We start from the raw sequence: 25,198 nt of genomic DNA on the forward strand, positions 1-25,198 counted from the left end.
CAATCATGGGCCCATAAAAATAAAAAATATGTAGTAATATCAACTGATTTTTATACACACTTAACATTTTAAGCTCATTTATTTCAAAACTTTTTATATATTTAGTAGCACAATGGAATAGGTTATATTATCATGAAATATTTTTCAGACCTGCGCAAGCCATGGGGTGTCATTAACATACCTTTACTAGTTTATTATTTTTTATAGATAAACAACTAAATGATCATGTTTGAATAAAGCGAGGAATGATTCATATACTGTATATAGCTGGGAATTATTTAAAATGACAGTCCTCGGGCTGACGAGGTTAAAAAAGAAACGACGATTCATAACTAACTCAGCCGAAGATAATTACATTCAGTAAACAGTGAATCTTTCAGCACAGAAGAGAAGGAAGACCAGAGTGGAAAAAATGAATGAAGCTCTGACGAAACAGTGAAGCACAGAGCACAGTTGGCATTTTTTATAGCACTGAATACAAAAGTAGGCAGGGAGACAACCACCTTAGAAATGCGTGTTTAGTATACAAAGTTGGACAGACTTACAGCATCTTACAGTAAGAAGGGCCACGCGATTGTACTAACAAAGATTTTATGTTCTAAGAGCAGAGTGAATAAAGTGACTAATCTAGAATATATAGATGTCTTGAAACCATGTTAGTAATAGGTATGGTATCTTATGTGATTCTGCTCAGCTTCCATTGGAAGGCATAACATTTGCAAGCTACCAGATGTTGGGTATTTCTTATTTTTCCTAAAATGAGAGATTTTATGCAAAGGCAACGAAGAAAATGAAGATATTACAAGATGGAGAAATAAATGTGAAATGAATTAATCCAAGAATGAACGAGAACATCACAGTAATTAATGCTAAGATCACTAAGTTAGATTAATAAAAAAGTCATTTTAAAAATCCGAGATGAATCACTGCGTCACATGAATCAATGGATCAACGTCCTTATCCTAATCCACGACACCGTAACCTTTTCACTACGACAACGTCCATTTTATTTTATTCTTGCTGGTACCAAACGCTTCTAGTCAGCTTAGGGGAGACTTTTCGAACTCGAGGTTAGATTACCTTAAGATTTCTCATGACCCACTTCGTCACGTGCCTGGACACTCCGTGAAAAGCCTTCTCAAAATAAAAATCAGCTTAGCACAATACTCACTTTCTTCCTAAATAAGTGATATCTTTATCAAGGTGTATTTAGTATCGTAGACGTATACGAAATATCGTCGGAGTGAATGGGTAAACAAAGAGAGGTAAAGAGAGAGAGGTAATGAAACTTGCTCAGCAAGAGAAACAACAGACATAAGTGCTACAAGATACCCAATGAAGTGGGTCAAAGTTGAAAATTCTTGGTTCTAGAACTAGTATAACTATTCCCAAGAAATACTACAATTTGTGAGAAAAAGTAATTTCGTATTATAGCAATCAATGGCATTCATTAGTGTTCCAGTGAGCTGTCTCACCTCGATTAGGACTGTAACGGGAAAATAGATAGAAATGACTCTATGGTGGTACAACTCTAAACTGGTGGCTAGGGTGTGGCGCGACCGCCTGTACAGTGATGCTAAGTTTCCCAAACCCACGACGTGAAACGGCTTTTATATATGTAAAGGCATCACAAATAAGATAAACACATATGAATACATTGTTAACGTGTGTATTATATTATATGAAAGAACAGTAAGCTTATTATGCATGAAATATTTATACGGGAATACAGAAACGTGGCATAAATATTTTACTGTGATGCTAAAAAATAATGTAGTCACTTTTATTGGCTTTTACCGTATTTCTGGGATGGGTAATAATGTCACAATTATGATTATAAGATAATGTGCAGGAATGTAAGTAAAAATATGCCAACTTCTTGGTAAAAGACAAAATAATACATTAAACCCTCATGAGCGGCAACACTCACACAGACCCAGACTAACCCGGCCAGAGATTCCTTGTGTCACTTTCCTTTGTGTCCTTACCTCCTGGGTGGTGTAGAAATAAAGTAAAATTTACAATATGTACAATATAATGTAAAAGAAAATAACCAAAATGTATCCTAAAACACCAGAGAGAGAGAGAGAGAGAGAGAAGGGTGGGGAGGAAGGCAGGCCAGGGAAGCTGTTGAGGGATGGAGGAAGGGAGGGAAGGAGGGAGAGAGTGATTGAATGAAAAATCATGGCGCCGCACCAGCGAGGTCATCTGGCGACAAATGTAAAACAATAATAAATATTTTTAAATATAATTAGATATAATAAAAAAATAAAGAAATGAAAGCATAAGTTTATAAGTCACTCATAAAAGAAACAAAATTTCCCAGGGTGACGCACATCTCCCCAGGAGAGAGAGGGGAGGGAGGCATCGCGCGTATGGAAAACGTGGTAACACTGTACAGAGCTTCGTGCCCCACCCTAGCAGCCAGTTTAGATTTGTCCTACCTTAGCGCCAAATCCAAATAATTTAGATGCAAACATTTGACTGTAATATAGTTCCAGGGCAAATACCCAATCGTATAATAAGGAGTCCATAGTTCTGGACAATTATAACAGTACTCAGATTTGAATTTATTTTTACACAATTCTGTGTCATATATTAAAAAATTTCCATTTCCTTCCATGGTTGAATCTCTACAGTCGTCGCTAGGCAGCATGTATATGAAAAACCAAAGCTGGTGTGTACGACACTGTGGTCATGGCTGTGATGCAATAAATAACGAAGCACCAGGCTGGCTGACTCATTGGCTGCCTGACCCTGCGCAGCCAAATGTCTCACCCGCTCCTGACTGACCATCCGCTCTTCACTGGTAAGTCTTGAGTGTGTGGCGCCTTGCTGGTGTGGCTGACGGTGTTAGTGTGGTGCTGGTGTGGCTGACAATGTTAGTGTGGTGCTGGTGTGGCCGACGGTGTTAGTGTGGTGCTGGTGTGGCTGACGGTGTTAGTGTGGTGTGGTGTGGTTGACGGTGTTAATGTGGTGCTGGTGGTCTGACTGTAATAGTGTGGTGCTGGTATGACTGATGGTTTTAGTGTGGTGTTGTGTGGCTGACAATGTTTGTGTGGTGCTGGTGTGGCTGATGGTATTAGTATGATCCTGGGTGGCTAACGCTGTGAGTGTGGTGCTGGTGTGGCTGAGGGTCTTGATGGGGTGCTGGTGTGGCTGAGGGTCTTGGTGTGGTGCTGGTGTGGCTGACGGTGTTGGTGTGGTGCTAGTGTGGCCGAGGGTCTTGGTGTGGTGCTAATGTGGCTGACGGTGTTAGTGTGGTGCTGGTGTGGTTAACGGTGTTGGTGTGGTGCTAGTGTGGCTGAGGGTCTGGGTGTGGTGCTGGTGTGGCTGACGGGGTTGGTGTGGTGCCGGTGTGGCTGAGGATCTTGGTGTGGTGCCAGTGTGGCTGATGATCTTGGTATGGTGCTGGTGTGGCTAACGGTGTTAGTGTGGTACTGGTGTGGCTGAGGATCTTGGTGTGGTGCTGGTGTGGCTGACGGCGTTAGTGTGGTGCTTCTGTGGCTGATGGTGTCAGTGTTCTGATGTGGTTAACAGTGTTCTTGTGGTGCTGGTGTGGCTGACGATATTACTTTGGTGCCGTTGTTCCTGACAGTGTTCGTATGCTGATGTGACTGTTAGTATGGTGCACTTGTAACTGACAGTGTGAGTGTGGTGCTGGTGTGACTGACAGTGTGAGTGTGGTGCTGGTGTGACTGACAGTGTGAGTGTGGTGCTGGTGTAACTGACAGTGTGAGTGTGGTGCTGGTGTAACTGACAGTGTGAGTGTGGTGCTGGTGTGACTGACAGTGTGAGTGTGGTGCTGGTGTAACTGACAGTGTGAGTGTGGTGCTGGTGTAACTGACAGTGTGAGTGTGGTGCTGGTGTAACTGACAGTGTGAGTGTGGTGCTGGTGTAACTGACAGTGTGAGTGTGGTGCTGGTGTAACTGACAGTGTGAGTGTGGTGCTGGTGTAACTGACAGTGTGAGTGTGGTGCTGGTGTGACTGACAGTGTGAGTGTAGTGCTGGTGTGACTGATAGTGTGAGTGTGGTGCTGGTGTAACTGACAGTGTGAGTGTGGTGCTGGTGTGACTGCCAGTGTTATTGTCGTGTTTCTGTAGCTGACGGTATTAATGTGGTGTTGGTGTGCTTTACGTTGTTACTGCAGTGCTAGTATGGCTGACGGTCCTCGAGTGGTAATAGTGTGATTGGATGCATTTGTATGGTGTTAAGATTCAGTTTTGAGTAGTTAATTTTCTGTAGCAAACATGATTACTGTTGATACTGGAGCATATTGAGTGCCGAGACTGCTCAAGCATGACTTAACCTAATTATTTGGGAGGATGTCCTGTGTTGGAATTGTTGCAAAAACTTAGTTGGATTGTATCAATATGGTTCTCTCTCCCACGACAGGAAATAATTTTAAAGCTACAAGTCTACGAAAAAAAAATAATAACTACATGAATCATTTCCTTAATGCAAAAATCATCCATAATGCCTTCGCCTTGAAAATGCTTACACATTTAACATCAAAAAGACTGGACCGAAAGCCTGTTCGTCATCTAACCCAATTGCATGGAGTTGCTGTCTACCATTTACCTCTCGGTGGAGTATTGGTTTCTTTACTACATATATGCGAGTATATATATATATATATATATATATATATATATATATATATATATATATATATATATATTTATTTATTTATTTATTTATTTATTATGCGAGGAAGAAGGAACCAAAGGCTGAGCCCGCAAAGCGTTCCCACCAAGAAAAAAATAATAATAATACAATACAGAGCCAAATTCAGGATCCACTTATTTCGAGATGCCTGGACACACTGCGATTCAGAGACTGGAGATCATAGGAAGTAGGAAATACAGACAGAGGGAGACAGTTCCAGAGTTGACCCGTTGCATAAATGAAAGACTAGGAGTAACGGTTAACTCTTGCATAAGAGAGTTGGACAGAAAAGGGATGACAGTTTGTTGCTAGATGGGTGCTACGTGCCCGTCGTAGAGGTGGAGGGATTCAAGCAGACAGTTCACAAGGAGCAGTGACCATTGAAGTAGCGATAGAAAAGAGATAAAGAGGCAATAGTGCGGTGCAGAGACAGAGGTTGAAGGGAGCCAGTAAGAGGAGGAGAGTTGATGAGACGAATAGCCTTTGACTCCACCCTATTGAGAAGAGCTGTATCTGGGGAGCCTCCCCACACATGAGAGTTGTACTCTAAACAGGGGCGAATAAAACCCGTGTATAAAGTCAACAACCGTGCAGGGGTAAAGAAGGCACAGAGTCGGCTTAGCACACGTAATATCTTGGAAGCAGATTATACAAGAGATGCAACATGATCTTTCCAAGATAAATCCCGAGTGAATGAAACCCCCAGCATGTTCAAGGATGATGCAGGATTAAGATGGATATTATTAAACATTAGTGGGTACTCCTGTGGAAGATTTTGACGGGTTGATAAGTGTAAAAGCTGAGTTTTTGATGCATTAAAAACCACAAGATCATTTTTACCCCAGTCAGAGATACGAGCCTAGTCAGACATTAGGTGTGCCATAGCCTCATCCCTTATTTCTTGAAGTAACTGCTGAGATGGACGTTGCGGAAACCGAGTGGAAAGGTGACGGGTGGAATCACCATCATACGAGTGGATAGGATTAGATGTACAGCTTAGAAGATCACTGATGAATAAACAGAAGAGAGTAGGTGATAGGACAGAGCCCCGAGGAACACCACTGTTGATAGATCTTGGAGAAGAACGATGGCTGTCTACAACAGCAGCTATAGAATGACCAGAAAGGAAGCTATAGATTAAGGCACAGATAGAAGGATAGAAAATGTAAGAGGGCAGTTTGGAAATTAAAGATTTATGCCAAACTCAATCGAAATCCTTAGAGATGTCAAGTGCAATGGCAAAGCTTTCGCCAAAGTTCCGAAAGGAGGATGACCAGGAGTGTGAAAGGTAGGTGAGAAGATCACCAGTGGAGTGTCCCTGACGGAACCCATACTGATGATCAGAAAGAAGGTTGTGATAGGAAAGATGCTTTAAAAATTTTCTGTTAAGAATAGACTCGAAAACTTTTGAGATACAGGATGTTAAAGCAATTGAACGATAGTTAGAGGGTTGGGAATGGTCACCCTTCTTTGGGACTGGCTGAATAAGAGCAAAGTTCCAGCAAGAAGGAAAGGTACTAGTTGAAAAACAAAGGCGAAAAAGTTTACCTAGGCAGGGTGTAGGCACAGAAGCACAGTTCTTGATGATAACAGGAGGGACTCTAGCAGGCCCACATGCCTTGTTAGTATTGTGGCTAGTGATGGCAGAAAATACATCAGCTGAAGAGATATTAATGTCAGCCATGAGGAAGTCAGAGGAGTGAAGTGATGGAGGAACAGCACCGGAATCATCTAAGGTGAAATTGGAGGAGAAAGTCTGAGGAAAGATATCTGCTTTATCAGTAGAAGAAATAGCTGCAGAGCCATCAGAGTAGAAAAGAGGAGGGACAGATGACAAGGTAAAGTTGTTAGAAAGGTTTTTGGCAAGGTGCCAGAAGGAGCAGGAAGAATTCGAGTTGGAGAGTTGAGAGCATTTATTACGGATGAAATTACATTTAGCAGAGCGAAGAACAGACTTAGCACGATTGTGGGCAGAAACATGAGAAAGATGTGATTAAGGGGTGGGTTGGCTCCGGTACCTTTTATAGGCCCTCTCCTTGTTGCGGAGAGCATTAGGTCAAGTGTGATTAAACCAAGGCTTTCTTGGATTAGTCAAAGGATATGAGCGAGGAATGTATGCTTCCATGCCCGAGAGAATAACCTTTATAATGCGCAAGGCACACTTACATGGCTCCTGGCCATGGAAACAATAATCATTCCATTGAAAATCAAAGAAGTACTGCCTGAGGGCCTCCCAATCTGCAGCTCCAAAGTGCCACAGATGACGTTTCTTTGGAGGGTCCACAGGCCATACCGAAGTAATAGGACAGGTTAAGGTAATAAGGTTATGATCGGAGGAGCCCAAAGGAGAGAAAAGACTAACAGTGTAAGCAGAAGGATTAGTTGTAAGGAAGAGGTCATTTATGTTGGAACTCTCTCCAGGGCAGTCAGGGATATGGGTAGGGTGCTGTACAAGCCACTGTAGGTCAATAAGGGTAGAAAAGGTGTAGGCTTGTTCACCAGGTGGATCAGTGAAAGGAGAGGAGAGCCAAAGGTGGTGATGAACATTGAAATCTCCTAGAATGGAGATTTCAGAGAAAGGAGAAATGGATGGAATGTGTTCTATCGCAGAAGTAAGATATTTGAAGAATTGTTGATAGTAGAATTAGGAGATAAGCAAACAGCACAGATATATTGAGTCAGAGAATGACAGGGGAGCCGAAGCCAGAGAGAAGAGAATTCAGAAGAATCAAGTTCAGGAACACGAGAGCAAGATTAATCGTTGCGTACATTTTTTTTTTTTAATGCATCTGACTCTGGGCAAAGGCATCAGGGCTTATATCTTGATGGCAGTAGCCTATCCCATGGCCCAGTAGTCCTCCTACACCTTCACATTTCACCACTTCGGCACTAACACTCACTGTACATACTGACTACATGCAAGGGCTGTCTCATACAGGACTGGTGTATTGGTATTAGTGGGGGTATTTTTACGACATGTCGGCGGGTCATCTGGTAGATCGGGAAAGACTGCCTTTATGAAATTCAAATCCTTAAACTCTTCCCTGCCCCAGCCGGGATTCGAACCTGGGTCCATCAGGACTGCAGGCCGCCTCTCTATCGATTCAGCCACCGCCTCCCCCCAGCTTTGAAATGAGTATAGAGAAAGTAGGAGGATACAGAAAAGGGTTTGCTGTCAGTTGCCTCATACATCTGAGTGTCAGTAAGGAAGAGAGGGTGAGGATTAGAGGGGAGAGGTGGTATTCGACAGAAAGTTAGAGGAAAGGTCGGGAATATTGCAGAAATTAAGAAGGGATGAGTCAGACAGTGGATCCAGGCAGTTCAAAGAGTCGTCACCGGGAGGGGCAGATGGTGGGGGCATTTATGGTCCCCCCCCCCCTGGGGACTCCAAGGCATTGTATTGGTGTGCCATTTTCATTTTTCTTTTAAATTTTGAAAAGGAAGTGTAGTGTGTACTGTGCATGTAGTTTGGTGTTGACAGTTAGAGAAACATGTATTAGAGAGCATGCTGGCCTACTCTCTGTGTTACTGAGGCACTGAAAAAGTTCAGCAAAGGGGGATGGTCAGGAACTAGTCCCGAGGGCTGATGAAACGGGACCTCCAGTTCTCCCTGTCATCAGCTTTCCAGTAGAAATAAATAAATGTATACCATATATATATATATATATATATATATATATATATATATATATATATAGATATATATATATATATATATAGATATATATATATATATATATTGCCAAACGCCTTAATCCCTTATACGGAGTGACCACAAACAAATCGCCCCCACGTCACCCTGTCCCCCGCCATTTCACTGCCCTGCTCCCAATTCACACACCCCTCTCTCATATATCTCTCCACTACATCCCTCCATCTCATCCTTGGCCTTCCTCTCCCTCTCTCTGCCTCCACCTCACTCACATACAATACATCAGCTGAAGAAATTTTGATGTCAGGCATGAGGAAGTCAGACAGGGGAAGTGATAGAGGAACAGCACCGGAATTGTCTAAGGTGGAATTGGAGGAGAAAGTCTGAGCGAAGAGATCTGCTTTATCAGTAGAAGAAATAGCTACAGAGCCATCACAGTAGAAAACAGGAGGGGAAGATGATGAGGTAAAGTTGTTAGAAAGGTTTTTGGCAAGGTGCCAGAAGGAGCAGGAATAATTCGAGTTGGAGAGTTGAGAGCATTTAGTACAGATGAAATTCTTTTTAGCAGAGCAAAAAACAGACTTAGCACGATTCCAGGCAGAAACATAAACAAGATCTGAATCAGGGGTGAGTTGGTTTTATAGGTCCTCTCCTTGTTGCGGACAGCATTAGAACGAGCGTGATTAAACCAAGGCTTTCTTGCATTAGTCAAAGGATATAAGAAAGGAACGTATGCTTCCATGCCCGAGAGAATAACCTCCGTAATGTGCAAGGCACACTCGGATGGCTCCCGGCCATGGAAGCAATAATCATTCAAGGGAAAATCAAAGAAGTACTGCCTGAGGGCCTCCCAGTCTGCGGCTGCAAAGAGCCACAGACAACATTTCTTTGGAGGATCCACAGGCCGTACCAGAGCGATGGGACAGTTTAAGGTGATAAGGTTTTGATCAGAGGAGCCCAACGGAGAGAAAAGATTAACAGTGTAAGCTGGAAGATTAGTTGTAAGGAAAAGGTCAAGTATGTTGGAGCTCTCTCCATGGCAGTCAGGGATACTGGTAGGGTGCTGTACAAGCTGCTCAAGGTCACTGAGGATAGAAAAGGTGTAGGCTTGTTCACCAGGTGGATCAGTGAAAGGAGAGGAGAGCCAATGGTGGTGGTGAACATTGAAATCTCCTAGAATGGAGATTTCAGAGAAAAGAGAAGTGGATAAAATGTGTTCCATTGTAGAAGTAAGATAGTCGAAGAATTTTTTATAGTCAGTAGAATCAGGAGATAAGTAAACAGCGCAGATATATTTAGTCAGAAAGTGACAGGAAAGCCAAAGCCAGAGAATAGAGAATTCAGAAGAATCGAGTTCAGGAACACGAGCGCAAGATATGTCGTTGCATATATTTACACAACAGCCACCTTTGGCTTTGAAATGAGTATAGAGAAAGTAGGAGGATACAGAAAAGGGTTTGCTGTCAGTTGCCTCAAACAGCTGAGTCTCAGTTAGGAAAAGAAGGTGAGGTTTAGAGGAGGAGAGGTGGTGCTGAACAGAGCGAAAGTTGGAGGAAAGGCCACGAATATTGCAGAAATGAAGAAGTGAGTCAGACAGTGGTTCCAGGCAGCTCGAGTCGTCACCAGGAGAGGGACGGAAGGTGGGGGGATTTATGGTCCACCCCCCACTGGGGACTCCGAGGCTGTGTGTAGTGGGGGGATTTATGGTCCCCCCCCCACTGGAGACTCCGAGGCTGTGTGTAGAGACGAAGGAGTGTTCTTCCCTTGCTTTATTTTACGGATATTATTTTGGCAAATGTTTGGACGACGTTGCATCCACTGTGACACCTTTCCATGCCTTAACCCGTGCTACACGGGCATCTGGTAGCGCTCATGGCTGGACTGTTACTCTGTCATATTGCAGAACTTCTGCCTATCAGAATTCTTGTATTCCCCAAACTGTATCCCTTTGCAACTCTCTTCCCCAGTGTGGTTTCACCCCAAACTTCCACCTATGGCTGTTTAAATCCAACTGTTACAGATTTTTTCATGAATGGAGGACACATGTAATCTGGTGTATAGATTACTTATTTTATTCATTTGTTTTTGCTTCCTCTGTTCTGTTATATAAAAAATAAAAAAGAATAACAAATGATAATAGTATAATAAATAAATTTTTAAAATTGCCTGCAAGAATACCCAACTTAACTTACAAAATAATTTAACGCTGTGGCAGGAAAACAATAATAGGGTCTTTTCAGAAGCGGACACACTGCAGGCTGTCACAGAATCCTGACCACATCAAGACACTTTACAAAACAGGCAGACTCATCAACAGAATTATGCCACTCTGATTATATATAACTTGTTACCGCAGAGTAACAATACAGTATACTGAACAGCTTCACACAACAGGCCTAAGAAAGGCTCGGATGTTATAATAATACACTATTTGGGTGATAACAGTAAGAGTTGGTTGAGGAAAAACGATGTCTTATTCTGGGTACTTAACTGCTTCTCTAACATTGGGAAATGTGACAGAAGGCCCTGCACAACAAGGCGACATGCATATTTTGAAGAGTTGTATGTTGCATCCTTCACATCATTCCATAACGTTGCTACCGGACTGTGGGAAGAAAATACGACATGCAGAAAAAGTTACCTAATAACAGTGCTGAAATGAGATTCAGCTTCTCTGCATCGTCTTTAATTGTTTTTATCTTTGCTTCCACATTATATAACTGCAGCCTCCACACGATTTCATTTACCTCGAGAGAGAGAGACTCCGGAATCAAGACATAAAGAGAACTGCTTTTAACCATTTAATACTATCGGTCATCAGCTGAATGAAATCACAAGGCTGGAAGAAAAAGAAGCAACTGTACTGACTCGGTTAATATTTACTTGTGCTTTCACTACGATCAAACATATAAGACAGATATACCCTCTTGATTGCCGAGAGGTACAATAACCAATATTTTGCAGCGATTTTTTTTTTTTCGCCTGTTGATATATTTCCTGACATTAAGGTTTATAATGTGTTGTTGCTATGACCAGGCATAGAGGAAAGAAATGCCCTTGTATCTACCGTTAAGAAGAAAATGCAAGATGTTCGATTTATATATATATATATATATATATATATATATATATATATATATATATATATATATATATATATATATATATATTATGTATATGTATACTAGATAGGGTACCCGGCGTTGCGTCAGTAAAACCCTATGATCCTGCATTACCTGGGACCCTGGATGGCCACTCCTTGTGGGAGAAGACCCTCAGGTTTCAATTTTATCCTTGGGCCGAATTCCCCAGGGTTATATTCTATATGGACCTGTTCTTACCATGGACTTATTCTGCCACTACCCACCCACCCACCAACCCTCCTCACCCATCCCACCAATCCGTCTACCCATCCGACCCGCTATACCTAATAATATGGTTATGGATTAAAAAAAAAAGAAAATATACTGTAACTGGCCATCTTTCCATCATGTTGACTTAAGTATATCTGATTACTTATAATCTTGGCCATCAGAGAAACCACTTTAACTTATGCAATGTGCACGTTTAAAAAGTTTAAATTCGTCATATAGAGCTATTAAAAGAGACCTATATGCATCCCCCTTGATTTCCATAGAGGACAGACAGACAAACTCTCTCTCTCTCTCTCTCTCTCTCTCTCTGCAGGGACATCAAACTCCACAAAAATGCCCCGCAACATTTACCGTTTAATATACAATTTGGACGTGTGTTAATTACCAAACATTTTTGGCAACCACCCGATTTTTAACGCATTCTTTAAGTCTGCGCATTTAAGATATGTTGATTCATAAACTGTTGTGCTTTAAGGTACCATGTCAGCTAATTAGAGGGTACAAACAGAGAAACATAAACAATGGAAATTTTAGTAGTATATAATTGTTACAGGGAATTTGTGTAACTAGTGATTTCATGAAATCCAAAGGGAATTCGTGAAATGAGTTTAAATTAGGATAGGTTAATTAAGGTTGGGTTAATTTAGGCTGCGGTTAAGTTAGGCTGGGATAATCAATGTTAAGTTTAGGTTAGGTTAGACTAAGATAGTTAGGTTAGGTAAGGTTAATGGTGATGAATGCTAAGTTAAGTTTTCATCTAAACTAACCTAACCTAATCTAACTAACCTAGCCTAGCCTAACCTAAACCTAATCTAGATTATCAAAGCTTATTCTGACCGCGGCCTAAATTAACCTAACCTTATTTACCCATCCTAATTTAAACTAATTTCACGAATTCCCAAGTGATTTCATGAAATCACTATTTACACAAGTTCCCTGTAACATACTATACTCGTGTATGTATATGGCTCAATCGGTAGAGAGGTGGCCTGCAGTCCTAACGGACCCGGGTTCAAATCCCGCTGGGGCAGGGGACAATTTAAGGATTTGAATTTGATAAATCTCAGACTTTACCGATCTACCAGAAGACCCGCCGACATGTAAAAATACCCCCGGTAATACCAATACACCAGTCCTGTATGAGACAGCCCTAGCATGTATTCAATATGGATGGTGGGTGTTAGCGCCGAAGTGGTGACATGTAGAGGTGTGCAGTACGTAGGAGGACTACTGGGCCTTGAAAGCAGGCTGTGAAGCCTATGCCCAGAGTCGGTCACATAAAAAATATATAGATAGATAAATAGATAGATAGATAGACAGATAGATACATAGATGTTGATATATGTATATGTCTGTGTACATTATATATATATATATATATATATATATATATATATATATATATATATATATATATTTATATATACACACACACATAAATATATATATATAGATAGATAGATAGACAGACAGACAGACAGACAGACAGATAGATAGATAAATAGATATAGATCTATCTGTATATGTGTACATATGTACAGTAAACTGTATGTACTATTGGCCACAAGTGTTCTTACGCACCTCAGATTTGCCTCTCCCAGATTTCATCTGATAACACTGACTCCATGTCCAGATGTACGATGTCCTGTGTTCCCAGCCTCATATTCCCTTCACATTTATACTTGTAACTATTTCCTTACCTTGGAACGATATTCTATGAATATTGTTATTAATCCATCCAGTCAGCTAAACGTTAATTCACTTTGATATTACTTTTATGTATAAAGGTAACTAGTCTCTCCTCCCGCTACTCTTCCTTCCCTCCCCTCTCTCTCTCATACTCCTTCCCTCCCAGTTCCCATTGCCTCTCTCCTTATCCTCCCCTCCTCTCTCTCATTCTCCCTTCCTCGTTCCCCTGATTCTCCCGTCCTTCCATTCTCTCTCTCTCTCTCTCTCTCTCTCTCTCTCTCTCTCTCTCTCATGCTTCCAGATATTTACCTCTCTTGAGACGATATTTCTATCGTCTATTATGCCATTATCGTCGAGTAGTTTTTGTTAATCCCTCCATCCAGCCAATAATTTATCTAAGGTATTTGCTCATAGTATACTGATATTAGTTGGATTCGTGTCCGAAGAGTCATGAAATCAAGGCTCTTGCCGGTCACCAGTGTTTGTGGGATGGACTCTGCATTTACTCCTGGTAAATATCCTTTCCCTCACCCCAGTCTGACGACTCTCGCTAGCATTAGCGCAGCCAAGTTGGGTTGTGACTTTCCGAGGAACCTGTTCAGCCTTGGTTAGTTGTGAAATAGTAATAACATTAAAAAATTCAACAACTGGTCTCTCCCCCCATCCCTCTCTCTCGCCACTCCTCCCTATCACTTCTTCTCCAAGTGTTTTTATAGAGCAACGCCACTCGGACGAACACCTCGCTGCATAGGAAACCTATGGTTCGTGGCCCGCATGCGACCCTACCTTCCTGGTAGCAAGGCACACGGAAGTCTTAACTTAAGATTGTGTATAATCCCTGATTCAGCTAGACAGTGATAAATGGAGAAAATAATCCTCCTCACAATAATAGTTATACATAATAGACTGCGTGTATCAAAACTCTGACTTGATTTATCCTTATTGGTGACCTGGTATTAATTATTACAGTTTTAGTGAAACGTAATGAATATAGTTTTAGGCACTGGCATGGTATGTTTGATACGCGCGTCTTGGTTTATCAGGTATATGATCGTTGTCACTATGCTTTTGGTTGTCTAACATGATTCCACCGCCGCCGGGTAATGTGTTGTTAGTTAAGGTGAATTTTATACTTCTTGCATAATGAAGTCAGGAGCCGTAACCAGCATTTCATGACATTTATGGTTTATTGTAAATAATGTGGCCGACACTAAAGTTAGTTTAAGAACGGCAGTTATGTTTAATACAAAAAAAATCTTACCTACAGGGTATTTAGAGTAAATACATACATACATACATACATATATACGTTCATACGTATAGATAGATAGATGGATAGATGGATAGATAGATAGATAGACAGATAGATTCTTAGGTCAATGCCCTTAGCCCCCGCTTCATGCACACGTGTTATAGGATGGGTGGTTTTTCTTTTCTTTTTTTCTTTTTTTCGGGATAACTACCCAATATACATCAACTGGCGGACCACCTGAAGCCCAGAGAAGACTGCTCAGGTACTATCGTTTAATTGTGGGTCCCTGCGCCGAAAAGAACACTCCAGCACCTCCAACAACGCATAATGGCCGTGTGGGAACTATTCAAAAGAAGTTAGTGAACTGAGTTATACAGACCTGTTACCTCTTTCTCTGACAGGCTGCAGGAGGTTATCACTAACTACGGGGATGAACGATCCATTACTAACGTTTCTCTGTACAGACTGTGCGGTACATTATAGGTGTTGATAAAACAAACATTTGTTTATTAGGTTATGTAGAAACACCTTCTCTTTTTGCTAGAGGGCTGTTACCAATGCATTTATATAATATTTCCATAATATTTTATGGAAATTTTACTTCAGTAATAATAAAATCACACCCTTATTACCTTCTTAATCTCCATATTGTGCACACAGATGTGTAGATAATATCAACTCCAGCATTATGCGAAATATGGAAGAGTACTGGACGAGAAGTATGGAGTGTTCGCCATGAAACAACTCTGAAATACGGGAAAAAAAAAAAAAAAAAAACTTTCTGTAAGAGTGAAAGAAAATACTTATAGCAAGAAAGCTAGGACTGCCACCTGTGTATTTGAGTCATAGCATATGAGACAGACAGACAGACAAAGAGAAGGGGGGATGGGGAGAGAGAATATGGGGAGCAAGGGAAGGAGAACGAGAGAGAGGGAGGGGAAGGATAAGTAGAGAAAGAGTGGGGAAAGAGAGGGAGGGAGGGAGGGAGGGGGACAGAAGGAGGGGAAGAAGTAGAGACCAGTTCTCTTCACACATAAAAATAATATCAGAGTAAATAGACTGTGGCTGCCTGGATGGATTAATAACAATATTCACAGAATATCGCCCCAAAGTAAGTAAACAGCTAGATTATATATGTGAAGGGAATATGAGGCTGGCAACACAGGACATCGCACACCTGGACGTGGAGTCAGTGTTACAAGATGAAGTCTGGGAGAGGCAAATCTGAGGTGCGTAAGGATACTTGTGGCCAATAGTGCAGAGAGAGAGAGAGAGAGAGAGAGAGAGAGAGATGAATGGATGGATCGGGTTTTAATGCTGACACGTCACTTCGCTACGGTCAGGTAAAGAGGACACGCGAAATGTTCTCGTATCGGCCGTTAAGCAGAAGAACCGAAATGTTCGAGCGACAACGTTTTGTGCTGCTACGAGCAGAGGGTCTGTCCATGAGGGCCATTGCAGAGCAGACAGGCAAGAGCGCTACCACGGTGGGAAGGTGGGTTGAGGTTTTTATGGTTTCAACACTATGGTTTGGATTCACAACCTTATGATAAAGGCAAGAATGAGAGCAGTAGAAATGAGTTACCTTAGAGGACCATGTGCAGAGAGACAGAGAGAAGGAGCGCTGCGGTACTGATGTGGATTTGCTGAGGAATATCAGAAGAAATACTTTGAGTTGGTTTGGCCATGTGATGAGGATAGAGACTGAGAGATATGAAGTGAAGGAGGCGGGGGAGGGGGAGTCCAGAAAAAGATGATATGATGAGGTGGAGCATATAAGAGAGAGAGAGAGAGAGAGAGAGAGAGAGAGAGAGAGAGAGAGAGAGAGAGAGAGAGAGAGAGAGAGAGAGAGAGAGAGAGAGAGAGGTGAGTTACTGAGAATGCAGCCAGATAGCAGAGGACAGGAAAACATGGAGGCGATCCGTTTCTGGCCACACCTTACATGTCTGAGACTACTGTCGATAGATGGATAAATATATAAATGCTGACAGACAGATAATTACCTGACTATATTATCACTTACATGGCTATCGAGGCGAAACAATTGACAAGCGAGGTTTCTGTAGTCTCCTATATTTGACCTTTCTGGAAAACATGTCTTACTTTCGCATAGAATTACTGTGACGGGATCTGGAGATATTCAGATATTATGAAGTGTGGCAGGACGTAATAAACACGCGAATGGAGACTTAGTTAAGTCTTAGTGACATCCTGTAAAGTTACAGAAATTTTCTAGCCATTTTTGCACTATGTCCATCTGTAGTCTGTTTTCATCTAAAGGTATAGGTCAATGCGGCACTGCCACAAATTAAATGTTAGTTTGTGGTTATATGACATGGGGTATTAGTCTCCTTGGTTACTGATCGCATCCAATCTCCAGCTGACTACACTTATCAGTCAAATGAAGTGGAAGAGTTATCGATAACTGTCTGGTTAGGAATAAAAAATAAATAAATAAATAAAACGCCCACAAGCGACATTCTCTCACCTAATCATGTAAGAATTCTACAGGTGGGTGAGGCGGTGGCAGAACTCTGGTGATCTGCACTCCAAGCAGAGGCAGAGCAAGCACTACTATATGCTGCTGAATTTCATCTCTGCCCATTATCTCCACCAAATACACAACTGGATTAGTATTTATCACAAAGACCAGGATTTGACGTCTTATGTGCCTTGCATACTGTATCGGCAATATTTGCGTGATTTTATGTGTGAATGATTATATTCCTGTCGCTGGAGAAAAGTGACTGGAATATACAGGGTGTCCTAGGAGAAAAAGGCATAACTTTGTGATGTGACATGAAGAAATTATAAATGGAAAAGATACATAAACATGGGTCCAATCTTAATAATTATGGAGCTACAATTACTGATTTATTATGAGAGAAATGGACTTCCTCATGATTCGCCCATGATTAGTAATTGTAGCTCCGAAACGGATGGTATTTGGACCTATATTGATATAACAATTTTTACTTAGAGTCTTTCGTCTATAATTTCCCTAAGTTGTACACTTTCTTCCCGGGATACTCTGTATATGGGTAATTTTATGTGCAAATACAGTTTGTTTCTTTGTAAGGCATAATTTTCTTTATTTTACGAAGTATCTGTAATGAAGCATACAGTACCCCTTCTTAAGATCAGCATAATACATTTCTATAGTGCTATAATATCATAATATATAATTAACCATTTAAAAATCTAATCTCTTCAGTGCGGTGACGACTTTTTCCAGTAAGCTATATTCTTGTTACCTCTAGACAATTTTATTTAAATAATAAAGGATGTCTCGTACTCATCGAGTTAAAAGAAGGCTTTCTATACTTTCAAGTTTGAAAAGTCTCATTTAAGGTGAATAAAACTGTTTGAAGTAGAATAAAATGATAAAAATACGTTATCGGATTCAAAGGGTTAAGAGGAAAACAAGCTCATGCATTCTTTTCTATTCATAACAGGCTAACGACACGAAATGAATCGAGAATTCCTGCTCCTAATACTTACTCCAGGGTTTCGGTTCTCTAAAGTAATTATGATGGGTTCCCTGTCGTATCTCAGATTGGTTTTTTCCAAGACGGTCAGCGACATTAGAATCTTTCCTTGTCTTGCCTTCCTTGGGGAAAAAAAAAATCCTGGTTACGAGACAAAAACATCATAACTGTTATCTGTTCTGGACGGGAAGACAAAGAATGAAAAGAGGAGTAACATTCCATGTTTTAAGATGGCCCTGCAATTACAGTTTACAGTTACGACAGGAATTCGGTTGTTAATATATTATATTGCCCCTCCCCATATATTTTAACAATTTGAATCTGATTATTATTATTTTTTTTTTTTATAATTTGACCATCCGTGGACAATAAAAATTAATCTCGGAATGATCCCTGGTAGTGAAAGGATTAACGATGGAAATATTTAACGCACCAGTTTCTAATAGTCACCTACTCTGCACACAAAAAAAACGCTAAGAAATTACAAGATGAAAATAAGAAAGATGCCACTGGAGTGAGGGAGTTAAGTTGTATGCGACGGTAAAATGCTGTAAGGTTTTCATTACACAGTGTCCTTAAAATTACTGTATAATTTGTTCAGTACACATAAATTTATACAATTAAAGTTCAGTATCTCATTTTATAAGAAATTTACTTTCCTCTACATTAGCATGTAAGTGTGAAATCGAGTGAGGGTTAAGCAAAAAACTGTAATCAAGATTTCCTGGTCCATCACAATAGCTCCCCTCCCCCCCGTCTCTCGCTCTTTCTAGCTTGGCGGGCCCACAGGCTCGCTCCCACTTTGACTTTATGTCAGGTGGGAAAATCTCACAACAACAACTCTCTCTCTCTCTCTCTCTCTCTCTCTCTCTCTCTCTCTCTCTCTCTCATCGTGTTTCAAATGCAGCATAAGTGGGTAGAAAGCATTTGTCACATCTCCCACACAGCTTGCCGTCCACTTGCAAACAATAAGGCTGTTGCCATACAAAAATATTGAACATCAGACTATGATAAATAATTAGATATTAATCTCGAAAACAACCCCCCCCCCTCCCCCCCAAAATAAAGGGAATTCGAGTAAAAATTATTTTGCAAAGATCTGGGACGAACAAATGAAAAATAGAATATATATATATATATATATATATATATATATATATATATATATATATATATATATATATAATCAGCAGCAGCCGTTTGAGTGTCCAGTGCAAAACCGGCCTATCCCGACTGAGGTGGGGACGATACAGCATATGTATCTCTACCCAGTGGCTTAGGCTGCCTGATAGATTGTATGTTGGGTGAGAAGTGCCTGCAAGTGTGATTGTAATGTTGGAGTGGCTTTGGATGTGTTTGTAATCTGTGAACCAAGTGTAATCGGCCCACACAAGCCAACTGTATGCAAGCATACAGTACTTTACAGTGTGCAACACTGGTTCAACCACAGCACCCCTTATGTCCTCCAAAGTAGTACATGGCCAGGTGAACACTCCCTAAGTTTATTACCCCTTCGGGATGCGAACCCTCGTTCTCCCACGTACGGAAACGCACACTCTACCACCGTACCACAGAGGCTCATATATATATATATATATATATATATATATATATATATATATATATATATATATATATATATATATATATATATATATATATATATATATTTTAATACTGCATCAGAAATTACTATTTTGGGTGATTTTAATGTCCATAATGTCGAATGGCTCACGTATTCACTCAGAACTAATGACTCTGATCTTGAATGTGAGCTATTTGCAGACTCATTTAATCTCACTCAGTTAAGTCACTCAACCCACCCGTGTACCAGACAACCCCGATCAAAATTCCGACCTATTGAACGTGTTTCTAACAACCAATTCAGATAATTATGATGTCGAAGTGAATTCCCCCCTCGGATCCTCGGATCATTGTCTGATTCAAGCCACCAGTTTCACACCTACCACACCCTCCTGCTCTGAACGTGTCGTGATGACTAAATGGCACTACGACAGGGCAAACTGGGAGGGACTTCAAAATTTTCTCATGGATGTTCCTTGGACCTCCTTTTTCTCCCATGATGCAAATTCCACACTGGGCCACATACAGGATTTCATTAAAGTTGGCATGGAAACATTCATTCCCCATCATAGTTACAGAAAAAGATGTAATTCTCCTAAATGGTTTGACCACAATTGTGCAAGAGTAACAGAACATAAAACAATAGCCTATAACACATATACAAGGACCAAACCCAAGAAGCCTTTAACTATTATAAAAATATCAGAAACCATTCCAAAACTATTATCAATCTTTCTAAATCAAACTTTCTACATAGATAAGCTAACAAACTACTAAACAATCCAGATGATAACAAAATATTCTGGTCAACCCTTAATTCATTCAAAACTAACTTCACTACCACCTCTTCCATTCCACCATTACAGTCCCCCAGTGGAAATCTAGTAAGTGACCCATGCGGAAAAGCCAACCTTCTTGTTGACATTTTTTCAACAAACTCAACCCTAAATTCAGAAAATCATAATATTCCTGTACTTGATTTTGATACTCCTCAAATACCTCCTTTCCTGATTTACACCAGATACGTACAAGCCGTATTACAGAATCTATCAGCAGACAAAGCCACTGGTCCATATGAAATTCCTTCAGTAGTACTTAAAAACTGCTCCTCAGTGTTGGCTCCTTTATTAGCAAAATTTTTCCGCTTATGCATCCGTACCTCAATTTTTCCAGCCCCATGGAAAGAAGCAAATATCCATCCTGTTCCTAAAAAGGGGGCAACTTCTGATCCATCAAACTATAGACCAATTGCAATAACTTCCGTTCTCGGTAAAGTTTTTGAGATACTAATTAACAAACACATACTCAAGCATCTAGAAATCAATAAATTGATCAATGATCGGCAGTATGGATTTAGACAGGAACGTTCAACTTTAGATATTCTTTGCCTTCTTACCCATCAGATTAACAAAACAGCAGACCAACATGGTGAAACACACACAATAGCACTTGATATTTCTAAAGCATTTGACAGTATGGCACCAGGCCTTATTGTCTAAGATGTCACACTCTACAGTATATGCTCTTGCATCCATAACACACCTTCTCATCCTATCATCCACACACACATAATCAGTCATTGCCTTCCGTTCATTCAGTTCTCCACCCACCCATCTCATCGCTCGGCACGAATACCTATGGATCATTTTGTGCCTCAAAAAGGTATTGGCTATGAACAATCCCCTCCCAGCACCCAATTGGTGTGTGCAAATATACGTAATGATACGAGGCGGCCAGTTCGATAGATCACTGAGCAGTTCCGTAGCAGTTACTATGGTAGTGGTGTGCATCATGGTGATTGGCCTCCACACTTAAACAAGCTATCTATCTATCTATATACCTAGGCTGCTTCCCCCATGGAAAGGGAGGTAGCCGAGACAGGACGACACACTCCCCACCCATTTACTCATCCATTCAAACACAGTCATTCGCATCTTAGCTCCAAAGGGGAGCAAGGACAGATCCTCACCGCACCACACCACACATGGGTCAACTGTGCAGTGCAATCAGTGACATCCGCAGCAGGGCCCGACAGCAGAGCTGGTTTACCCCTGCCACATCATAATAGACCCATCCCCTTACTCGCACCTGACCTGACTAGCTAATCAGACCAAATGCTGGGGAATATCACCTCAGCGCTGCGTCATCATTTATTCATTCACAATTTCTCTCCATTTATTTCTGTCACGCACAGCCACTCTTCCTTGTTCAACAGACATCCCTCTTGCATCCAGCGCTCTCTTCACACTGTCCATCCATCCTATTCGTGGTCTCCCTCTCAGCCTTAAACCTTTCACATCAGATCTAGTTACCTTTTTCACCAATCGCTCATTATCCATTCTCTAAACGTAATAACGCTATATGTACTCCACACCCATGTATAAAGTGCCTCTGTATATATCAGTGATGGAATTAAGCTTTTGTTTTGACTTTAGTGGTATTTCAGGATAAAATAAAGTGGTGTTGTAGTATTTAAGGAAGTGGTTCTTAACCTTATTGTTACCACGCCCCTTCTGGTAGTTGGTGCTTCCCTCCATGCCCCCCTCGCATCTTCAACCAAATTGATAAAATTCCCTCCCAGATTTTAAGGAAAAACTGAAAAAAGGGTGTTTTTAGTCTTTTTATTTAGCATGAAGTCTGTGCAAACAATATACCAAGCACATTTAATGAGGGTACTTTTTTACCAATTTAATGAGATACTTGACACTGCTTCTTAGCTACCAAATCTTGAATGCGTGGTTGAATGCCAGAGGGTACACAACGTAAGTCCCCTTCAACGTTCAGCCGGTTTTTGTACTTGGTCTTGACAGCAACGGGCATGGAAAATGCTGCTTCACAAAGATACGTGGATCCAAACATTGTCACAATCAGAAAAGCTTGATGTGAGATCAGAGGGTAGACACGAAGGTACTTGACCCAGAACGTCTCAAGATCCAGTTCTTTGAAGTCACCCTCAGCTGAGGAGTTGAACTTTAACTCAAGAAACTCCTCTTGCACTTCATCCGAAACATCAGCTACTTCACATTGAAATGGGCTCCTGATGAATTTCCAGGTTTCACACTTCTTATCTTTATCTGGGAAGTATCTGATGAATTCAGCTTTCAAGTCAGTCAGATGAGTGATTATTTGTTTCTTTTCTTCTCAGAATCAAGGTAACTGTGAATGAGAGCAGAATCCAGGTTACTAAAACTGTTTGTATTTCCATCCTGATTTTGACATTTCCAGAGGTTGAGTTTGGCCACGAAGGCTCGAATGATGTCGTGGTACATGATGATGATGTTTTTCCCTTGTAGTTTAAGGTTGATTGCATTCAGCATTTCGATGATGTCCGCCAAGTAAGCTAGAGATAGCAGAAAGCCCCAAGACTGGAACTTGTCATGGAGATATGCCTTCTGCTGTAAATATAGAAATATTGCTACTTCTCATAGTTTTTAAAGCCGTCCAAGCATGTTTTGTATTTCCTTCATAATCATCTGCATATTAGCCGCGCTCTTGTTAAGAGAAATACGAATATAATTAGAGAAATTCTCACTTTTCCCCCGGGCTCACACCCGCCTGGTATTTACTCACGCCCCCCTAGGTTAAGAACCTCTGATTTAACGGTAAACAACTAAGCGAACAAAAAATGGTATGAAAAGAGTTGACTTCATAACAACAGAAACAGACGGTTAAGAATGGTTAATTGCGAGAATTGGGATTCAAAGATGAAATACATTGATAACAATGCTGGCTCACAGACTTATCTAGGAGATATATGAGAAGGTTTGTCTAGTTCACAATCAAGAGTAGCAGATTCGATGTAAATGTTGCTGATCTAGTTCCTTCTGCCTTTTTAAAGGGTAATTATTCAGGTTTTATAAGAAAAAAAAAGCGAATGTAAATTGTTGACCCTGAACCAAACAACAATGATTCCAACTGACTGAATAATTTCGATATATAGGGGTTTCGTCATTGAGGTAGTTTGGTGAACCAATTAACCATGATCAAGGAGGTTTGACTGAATTAAAATAGACTGGTGTTTATGCTTCACACTATCACAGACACTTGCCTCTTGCTTAGAAACCACAGCCAGGGTTAAATATAAATGAAACATGCTGAAAATAATGCAAAATACAGGGATCATCTCCAAAACATGCAGTGAAAGCAATCCAAGTGAGCAACTATGTTCAACGTCATCTGTGGCCTTTTAATAAACTACTGTAGTCTGGCTGGTGCGGGAATTTCGAGTGATTTCTGGAAATTTGTCAGAATTAAAAGAGGTGCCAGAAAATCCAGTGCCGAAATGCTGGAAAACTGGTGGTGTTTTGTATATATATATATATATATATATATATATATATATATATATATATATATATAATATACATACATACATACAGTATATCTGTACACATATATATATACATAATCTATATACATAGTTATACATATATTTACTTATATTTACATATATATATATATATATATATATATATATATATATATATATATATATAGAGCGCTATATATATAGTGCTCGTCAGAAGTATCGAGCGCCCTGCGTCCCTCCGACGAAACAAACCTTTCAACATTGAAAAAACATATAAATAATGCATTATATTTACCTTTAATGCTTGGTAGGGTATCCTTTACGCTTCTTTATGGACCTGAGACACCGTGGAAGTGAAAGGGCGAGGTTCCTCAGGTGCTGGGGTGGTATTTTGGCCCAGGAGTCACGAATGGCTGCTTCCAGCTTAGACAGAGAGCTCACGTCCTTCCCTTGGAGAGTCTTCTTTACGATGTATCAGAGGTTTTCTATAGGGTTGAGGTCTGGGCTATTGCCTGGCCAGTCTTTCATGAAGAATACCTCGCAGTCACGAAGCCAGTTGGTGACCGATTTGGCTTTATGAGCAGGTGCACCATCCTGCTGAAACACTCGTGCACCTGTGAGCTTGAAGGACTCAGGTAAATGATCACAAAGAAGCTCCAGGTAAACATCCTGATTCACTCTGCAGTTCTTGGGAAGCACAACAAGCTTCCACAAACCTTTCTCAGAGAAACAACCCCATACCATAAGTGAATCAGGCTGTTTATCTGTGCTCTCCACTTAATGAGGGTCAAGCGGGTGACTACCTTTGCGCTGGTACACGCACGCTCCTTGATTACAGGTAACACTAAACATTGCCTCATCAGACCACAACACTGACAACCATTGGTGCTCACCCAGGTTAAGGTACTTGTTAGCAAAGGCAAGCCTACAAAGTCGCTGGTAACGTTGTAAGAAAAGGCTTTCTCACACTCCTGTGACTTGTGTAACCAAGTTAATGGACTCTTTGAGACAATGTGCACACTGAAGCCTCACCAAACACTTCCGGGCTGCTCTCCTTAATTTTCCTTGCACTCACATGAGGATTAGACTCCACTGCACATTTTAAAACATTAACAGACCTCGGGGAAGTTTTCCTGGGCCTACCAGACCGCGGTTTCTTTGTTGGAATGCCACAACTATTT

The 25,198-nt window shown here is 40.8% G+C and overlaps 1 protein-coding gene across 1 annotated transcript in view; it reads right to left on the reverse strand.

Annotated features, from left to right (window-relative positions):
* Nucleotides 1-3,429: 3,429 nt before the first annotated feature.
* LOC145402706 (protein FAM200A-like) overlaps nt 3,430-25,198 on the reverse strand; it is a 22,076-nt gene continuing 307 nt past the window's right edge. Inside the window, exons 2-3 of the mRNA XM_080274677.1 lie at nt 22,409-22,845; nt 3,430-3,507 (exon numbers count right to left, since the gene is read on the reverse strand). Of these exons, the coding sequence (XP_080130803.1) occupies nt 3,430-3,507; nt 22,409-22,845 (515 nt within the window). The remainder of the gene's footprint in view (nt 3,508-22,408; nt 22,846-25,198) is intronic.

Source organism: Coenobita brevimanus, chromosome 58, assembly GCF_032717465.1.
Source record: "Coenobita brevimanus isolate Jiangsu-jjx chromosome 58, ASM3271746v2, whole genome shotgun sequence".
Taxonomy (NCBI): Eukaryota; Metazoa; Arthropoda; class Malacostraca; order Decapoda; family Coenobitidae; genus Coenobita; species Coenobita brevimanus.